The sequence below is a fragment of the Capra hircus genome, chromosome 7 (genome assembly GCF_001704415.2).
Source record: "Capra hircus breed San Clemente chromosome 7, ASM170441v1, whole genome shotgun sequence".
Taxonomy (NCBI): Eukaryota; Metazoa; Chordata; class Mammalia; order Artiodactyla; family Bovidae; genus Capra; species Capra hircus.
The window spans coordinates 58,290,394-58,298,624 of record NC_030814.1 but is presented as its reverse complement, the minus strand read 5'-3'; the positions used below and the strand labels follow the sequence as shown (position 1 = coordinate 58,298,624).

Here is an 8,231-nt window from a genome sequence, read left to right as displayed (position 1 = left end):
AAGCCAGAATCAAGATTGCTGGGAGAAATATCAATAACCTCAGATATGCAGATGACACCACCCTTATGGCAGAAAGTGAAGAGGAACTAAAGAGCCTCTTGACGAAAGCAAAGAGGAGAGTGAAAAAGCTGGCCCAAAACTCAACATTCAAAAAATGAAGATCATGGCAAATAGATGGGGAAACAATGGAAACAGTGAGAAACTTTAATTTCTTGGGCTCCAAAATCACTGCAGATGGTGACTGAAGCCATGAAAGTAAAAGATGTTTGCTCCTTGGAAGAAAGGCTATGACCAACCTAGACAGCATATAAAAGGTGAGACGTTACTTTGCCAACAAAGGTCCATCCAGTCAAAGCTATGGTTTTTCCAATAGTCATATATGGATGTGAGTCATGTATGGAGCTGAACCATAAAGAAAGCTGAGTGCCGAAGAACTGATGATTTCTAACTGTAGTGTTGGAGAAGACTCTTGAGAGTCCCTTGGAATGCAAGGAGATCAAACTGGTCAATCCTAAATGAAATCGTCCTAAATATTCAATGGAAGGAATAATACTGAAGCTGAAGCTCGAATACTTTGGCCACATGATGATAAGAACTGATTCATTGGAAAAGACCCTGAGGCTGGGAAAGATTGAAGGCAGGAGGAGAAAGGGGACGACAGAGGATGAGATGGTTGGATGCCATCACTGACTCGATGGACATGAGTTTGAGCATGCTCTGGGAGTTGGTGATGTACCAGGAAATCTGGCGTGCTGCAGTCCATGGGGTTGCAAAGAGTCAGACATGACTGAGCGACTGAACTGAACTGAACTGAAGTGTGATTTTAATAACTAAAATTACTAGTTAAAATATCTATTTCACCAATTTACCTCTCCTCTCAACAATTAATGTTTAATATACCTCTGTACTTTACCCCTTCAATTTACAAACAAAAGAGTCCTCAAGTCATCATAAAGTTTAAAATACATTCTCTCATTTAAAAAAAATAAGTGAAACTATTCAAAACTTCAAAGTTTGTGTTCAGCATTTGAACTTTAGGACTTTTTGTATTCAAATTCCTTTAAAATTAGTTTTATCTTTGCTTCAATGATATTTAAAAGTTCCTGCCTGTATTTTACAATGGAGGAGTTAAAACTGGTATTTAATTGCCAGAGTATCCCTCTAACTCTTCTATCTCTCTGTGTATTCAGAATGGGAAAAAATCTTTTAAATATTGTGCTCCAGAGCGGGCAACCAATTGTATAAGTTGTATGAATCCTTCAGAATGGATAATGCAGCTTTCCTGACTGGAATGGTTTTGCAGGTGATCGTTCTCTTTATCATTAATGCCTCTTCCATGCAAATATAATAATTTTTTTCTGATTAAGTTTGGCAAAATAATCCATGACTCAATGCTAGACTGTCATCTGAGACCACCTTTCTTGATTTTAACTTTACACTTGGATAACATTTCAAAAGACATATGAATAAGTATTTTTCCATTTAAGGCTACAAGGAATTCATTTTTCATGTCATTCTTAGTTTTTTAAAATCTAATTAATCTGAACAAAACACTCTTAGTTTCCTTTCAAATTTCTAAGTTTTGTAAGTACCTCTTTTTGCTGATACCTATCTCTCAAAAGAGAAAACCATTTAAAAGATTCTTATATGAACTGAAAATCTGAATACAGATATATTTCACCTGTGACATCCATCTACTCAAGGCAAGGCTGAAGTTTGGATCTAAATTATATAAAAAGTTGTTCACTTCTCCAATTCCACTTAGGTAGATCAGAGAATGGATTCTGGAGCCATACTGTAGCAATTTGAATCCTAGCGCTGCCACTTCAAATGGTGTGTGACTATGGGAAGGTTACTAAACTTCTGTATCTTCAATTTCTATAAAATATGCCTAGTAAGAGTGCCCACATTATAGGGTTGTTTTGGGGATAAAATGAGTTAATGGATATAAAATATTTAGAATATTATCTGACATGTAGTAACACATAGCTGTTAATATTACCTAGATTTCATTTGTGTTGAATTGACAAAAGAAACCAAAAAAGCTAACTTGCAACACTATTTCTATGTCAACATCTAGGAATAAAAAAACAAAATCTAGTTTGAATTTTGTCCTGAACTCTTTAACTTGACTCGAACTAAAACTCTGCTACTACTACTACTACTACTAAGTCACTTCAGTTGCGCCCGACTCTGTGCGACCCCATAGACGGCAGCCCACCAGGCTCTGCCATCCCTGGGATTCTCCAGGCTACTATAGTATAAAACAATGTTTTGTTTTGTTCAGAAAATTTGCTTTCCATTTATATCTAAAAGAATATTCTTTTTTTATGTATGGTTATTTTTTCTTTTCACTTCATGTTGATACGGACATGAGTTTGAGCAAACTTTGGGAGATAGTGAAGGACAGGGAAGCCTGGCATGCTGTAGTCCATGGGGTTGCAAAGAGTTGGACGTGACTTAGTGACTGAAGAACAACAACAATGTTGATATATATATTTATCTGATTTGCCTTAAATGTGGAAGAAAATTCTAAACTATATTAATAGTGTAATTATTATTATTGCTATATCTCTTACAATAGGAATAAACAGAACTAGAAAAATGTAAATTTAGTTGAGCAGTACTTAGCAAGTATTATACTCTCATCTCTTAAGAATTCTGTTTTCAGTGTCAGACATGTTCACGACTGAATGGATGATGTGACAATAATCTTCTAATATAGGTAGAAACACAATGATTAGAGTAGATTAGTTAATTTACCCAATTGACATTTACTGAATGACTACTACTGTCCAGGTTTCTTTCAAAAATAATTTTTCCTGAAATTCTCTTGGCAGTCCAGTGGTTAAGACTCAACATTCCCACTGCATGAGGCATAGATTCAATCCATGGTTGGGGAATTAAGATGCTGCATGCATGCGGTGCGGCCAAAAAATTTATTTCCTTAATACTTTCTATCATAAGAACTTAAGATTACTGACATGCTTTTAAAATAATGCATTCAATGTGAATTGTAATTTATGAACTTAGTTAAATTACAAGATATTTAAGGAGGAGAAATCCCAAATAAATGGTACTCCATTCCATATACTAATTGTAAATAGTAAACTGGTTAACTGTGTCTCAGTTAACTTACTGTATCAGAGAAATCAGGATGGTTGCACACTGTGCTGAAATCCATTTTATAAACGTCTTTCCTCTTCACCACCTATGAGTAGACAAAGCTTGAGGCACCCACCCTTTGTTCACAGATTAAAATGTTTCAAATCATAGCTCCCTGTCTTCTGCAAATTGGGTAGTCAAGGAATATGATATCTAGGAAACAAAGGGTCAGCGTGGTGAGAAGCAAACTCAAAAATTATAGATATCTATTGAGCTAAATCATCTTAAAGCCTTTTTCTTAATAAAATTCTATGATTTTCACTTAGTCAATTTTGGCTTGTTATTATCCTGATAACAGTCACACAGAATAATTAAGTCATCATCCTCTGAGTTTGTTTATCTATAAAAATCCTTTCATTTTCTTTATGCGTCTAAGAATCTGTTTCTAATACTATCTGACCTCCCTAATTATTTTCATGTGGGTTCACATTATAAAAGGACTTATATTAAGGCAAGATGCCACTTTATTCAACTGTATTATCATTTGCACACCAGTGTAAAAAAATAGAACCTTTCCTTTGAAAAAGTCTCCCTGAGACCAGGTGGTACACAGCACTCTAACAAACTTTCTGCATCATCATAAATTTCTCACATATATAAACAGATATAACTATTATGGATTGTAATTTTATAAGAGTTTATCTCCCCTGGTTAGATTATGGCAAAGGGTAAATAGAGTTCTTTAAGTTCTACTGTAACGGGTATGGGCAGATGGAGATAGTCCCTTGCTTTGTGCTCACAATTATTATAGCTCACGCAATGTAATGGAATAACCTATACATTAAGTCATTTAATGGAATAATGCTTGAAAAAGTCCTTTACACTTTTTGAAATGGCTTAATTTGGACACTTCCAAAATAGGCTGTTAAGAATGTTAGTTTATCGATTGGGACGCAGGGTGGCGCTGCCGGCTAAGATTGTGAATAAAGAGCCCTAGAAAGCTCACGTATTCCTTTGCTGCAACACGGAACCACCACAAGTAAGCTCTGCCAGCATTACTGGGTTACCAACGAATCTGGGCAGCAATATTCTAAACGAATTTAAGATTACAAGTGACTCTGTGAGGATTCTATCAAGCAAGAAAATTTAACATCTCTGGTCTTTTTCTGGTTGCTGAAGGGGGACTGGATGTAAGCACCCTGGCTCCAACATGGAGACGCTAGGGAGAATTCAACACAACAGGCAAGTGACGACCTTTATTTTGATGGTATACTTGTCTCAAGCTAACCCTGCGCCTATTCGTTATTCTGTTCTGGAAGAAACAGAGAGCGGCTCCTTTATAGCCCATTTAACCAAGGACCTGGGCCTGGGAATTGGAGAGCTGAACGCTCGGTCGGCTCGGGTGGTTTGTGATGATGATAAGCAGCGCTTGCTGCTGGATCGTCAGACTGGAGATTTGCTTTTGAGGGAGAAACTAGACCGGGAAGACATATGTGGCTCCGATGAACCCTGTGTGCTGCATTTCCAAGTGTTCCTGGAAACCCCAGTGCAATTTTTTGAAGGAGAATTATTAATACAGGACATAAATGACCACTCCCCAGTATTCCCGAATAGGGAAATGCTTTTGAAAATACCGGAAAACAGCCAGCCAGGGACTGTATTTCCGTTGAAATTAGCTCAGGATTTGGATGTGGGTAGCAACGGTCTTCAAAAATACACAATCAACGCCAATTCTCATTTTCACGTTCTCACTCGAAATCATAGTGATGGCAAGAAACATCCAGATTTGGTACAGGACAAAGTGCTGGATCGAGAGGAGCAGTCAGAGTTCAGCTTAACCCTAATGGCGCTGGATGGTGGGTCTCCACCTAGGTCCGGCACCAGCATGGTGCGAATCCTGATCATGGACGTCAATGACAATGCTCCCGAGTTTGTGCACACTCCATATGAGGTGCAGGTTCTGGAAAACAGCCCCCTAAACTCCCTAATACTTACAGTTTTAGCTAGGGATGTAGATGCTGGAAACTTTGGGACTGTTTCCTATAGCTTGTTCCAAGCCTCAGAGGAAATCAAACAAACTTTTTCAATAAATGAAGTCACAGGAGAAATCCGACTGACAAAGAAACTGGATTTTGAACAAATCAAATCTTACCACGTGGAAATTGAGGCTACAGATGGAGGAGGCCTTTCTGGGAAAGGCACTGTAGTCATAGAGGTGGCAGATGTGAACGACAACGCCCCTGAACTTACCATATCTTCACTCATCAGCTCCATCCCAGAAAATGCCCCGGAGACCGTGGTCTCTATCTTCCGAATTCGAGATAGAGACTCCGGAGACAACGGAAAGATGATTTGCTCTATTCCAGACAATCTGCCATTCATTTTAAGACCGACTTTCAAGAATTTCTACACCCTGGTAACCGACAGCCCTCTTGACAGAGAAAGCCAAGCTGAGTACAACATCACTATCACGGTCACTGACACGGGAACTCCCAGACAGAAAACCGAGCACAACATAACCGTGCTGGTGTCCGACGTCAACGACAACGCCCCCGCCTTCACCCAGACCTCCTACACCCTGTGGGTCCGCGAGAACAACAGCCCCGCCCTGCACATCGGCAGCGTCAGCGCCACAGACACAGACGCGGGCGCCAACGCCCAGGTCACCTACTCGCTGCTGCCGCCCCCCGACCCGCTCCTGCCCCTCGCCTCCCTCGTGTCCATCAATCCCGACAACGGCCACCTCTTCGCCCTCACGTCCCTGGACTACGAAGCCCTGCGGGCCTTCGAGTTCCGCGTGGGCGCCACCGACCGCGGCTCGCCGGCGCTCAGCAGCCAGGCGCTGGTGCGCGTGCTCGTGGCGGACGCCAACGACAACGCGCCCTTCGTGCTCTACCCGCTGCAGAACGCCTCGGCGCCCTGCACCGAGCTGGTGCCCAGGGCGGCCGAGCCGGGCTACCTGGTGACCAAGGTGGTGGCGGTGGACGGCGACGCGGGCCAGAACGCCTGGCTGTCGTACCAGCTGCTCAAGGCCACGGAGCCCGGGCTGTTCGGCGTGTGGGCGCACAACGGCGAGGTGCGCACGGCGCGGCTGCTGAGCGAGCGCGACGCGCCCAAGCAGCGGCTGGTGGTGCTGGTCAAGGACAACGGCGAGCCGCCGCTGTCGGCCAGCGTCACGCTGCACGTGCTGCTGGTGGACGGCTTCTCGCAGCCCTACCTGCCGCCCCCGGAAGCGGAAGCGGCGGCCGCGGCGCCGGCCGACCCGCTCACCGTCTACCTGGTGGTGGCCTTGGCGTCGGTGTCGTCGCTCTTCCTCTTCTCGGTGCTGGTGTTCGTGGCGGTGCGGCTGTGCAGGAGGGGCGGGGCGGGCTCGGCGGGTCGCTGCCCGGTGCCCGAGGGCCACTTCCCGGGCCACCTGGTGGACGTCAGCGGCACGGGGACCCTGTCGCAGAGCTACCACTACGAGGTGTGTCTGACGGGAGACCATAGAACTGGTGAGTTCAAATTCCTGAAGCCGATATTCCCTAACCTCTTGGTTCAGGACACTGAGAGAGAAATCAAGGAAAGCCCCAACTGTAGAAATAGCTTTGTATTCAGTTAAATGCCGTATTTGGTTAAGTGAGCCTCTCAATTTTGTTAAGCCTAACTCACATTACAATATTTTTCTCTCAAGAGATTGTGAGTGAGTGAAGTCGCTCAGTCGTGTCCGACTCTTTGCGACCCCGTGAACTGTAGCCCACCAGGTTCCTCCGTCCATGGGATTCTCCAGGCAAGAATACTGGAGTGGGTTGCCATTTCCTTTTCCAGGGAAAAGAGATTGTACTGTTACATAAATTTGTATATATATCTATTCCAAACTTATGCATGTCTCTACTAAATTTTCCTTTTATAGTATTCATTGGATTTAGCATTTTTTTAGTTACAGTTGATATTATTTCTCCATATTTTACCTTCTCGGTGATTAATGTTTCCATAACTATAAATTACTCAAGCCATAAAAGAAATATTAATATTTAAATCAACCTCTTTTAATGTCTTTTTAAGGAAATACTTTAAAGCTTTTGTGTAATCTTGAATTTCTGTATGTTTTTGGTGCTTTTCTTTACTTATATTTGCAAGGGCAGAGTGTTAGAAATTCTTTGTAGCTACCTAGAGCTTTCCTGTTCACCATTCTACCAGGCTGTGCCCCACTAAATAGCCATGAGCATATAACTTAGCATACTTGTTTCTCATAAGTTGCACCTAAACATGCACTTTATTAAAATTAATATACTACAGTTTTGACCTTATCCCATTCTGAGTACCATATATGCTAGAGATTATTCGTTTGCTACTTACCTAGCACATTGTAATTGCTTCAGGAATACTAATATTAAAATAAAAATATTCTTATTTATAAATAAGAGAAAATCTTATATAATTTGGTATCAAATTCACTTCACTAAAATAAAACTAATTCACTGCTTGATAACATACTTTAAAATCTTAGAAAACCCTAAATCCTTTAGAAGGACTCAAGAGGTAGAAGGCATCATATACTTTCCTGTCCTTCTTTTGCTCTATTCATAGAAGTTCAAATGTAAGTACAAAGTATGTGTTTTTCTTGGCTTTCATACAGTTTTTCCACATCCTTCAAAAAAGGCAGAATTTCTCTTGAGTTTTGTTGATTATGGTCTAGTCTGATTACTCTAAGTTATTTTGTAAACTTGAGCAGCTTTTATCAACAAAATTATAATTTATTTTTGATGTCCAAATGACCTTGTTTTGTCTTTCAATGTAGCTTTTATTTTGCATAAATTTACTTTTTCAATTATGCTAACTTTCAATAATAAGCAGTTTTTTTCCTTTAAGACAATAAGAATAGAAATAGAAATTAAGAAATAAACTTATCTGAATTATAATTGGTTTATGTTGTGTTCATTAGGCCAGTTAAGATGACTTGTGATTTCTAACTAAATTTATATAGCTATAACTATAAGAACACTTATTGAACTTTTGGCACAATATGAGTAATTAGAGTTTGCTTTATAACCTAAGTATTTATTTTTAAATCTCTAGTGTCATCCTACTGGAATTTAATTATTTCATTTTTCCCTGAATTACATTTTTAAAAATATAATAAAAAA

General features: G+C 40.6%; 1 protein-coding gene across 1 annotated transcript; it reads left to right on the top strand.

Annotated features, from left to right (window-relative positions):
- Positions 4,089–7,880, top strand: LOC102188497 (protocadherin beta-4). Its single transcript, XM_018050255.1, has one exon. The coding sequence runs from the start codon at positions 4,316–4,318 to the stop codon at positions 6,704–6,706; it is 2,391 nt and encodes a 796-aa protein (XP_017905744.1). The 5' UTR covers positions 4,089–4,315; the 3' UTR covers positions 6,707–7,880.

What these genes read in the sequence shown, in the direction of transcription:
- LOC102188497 (XM_018050255.1), top strand. Translation starts at nt 4,316, where the DNA reads ATGGAGACGCTAGGGAGAATTCAACACAACAGGCAAGTGACGACCTTT.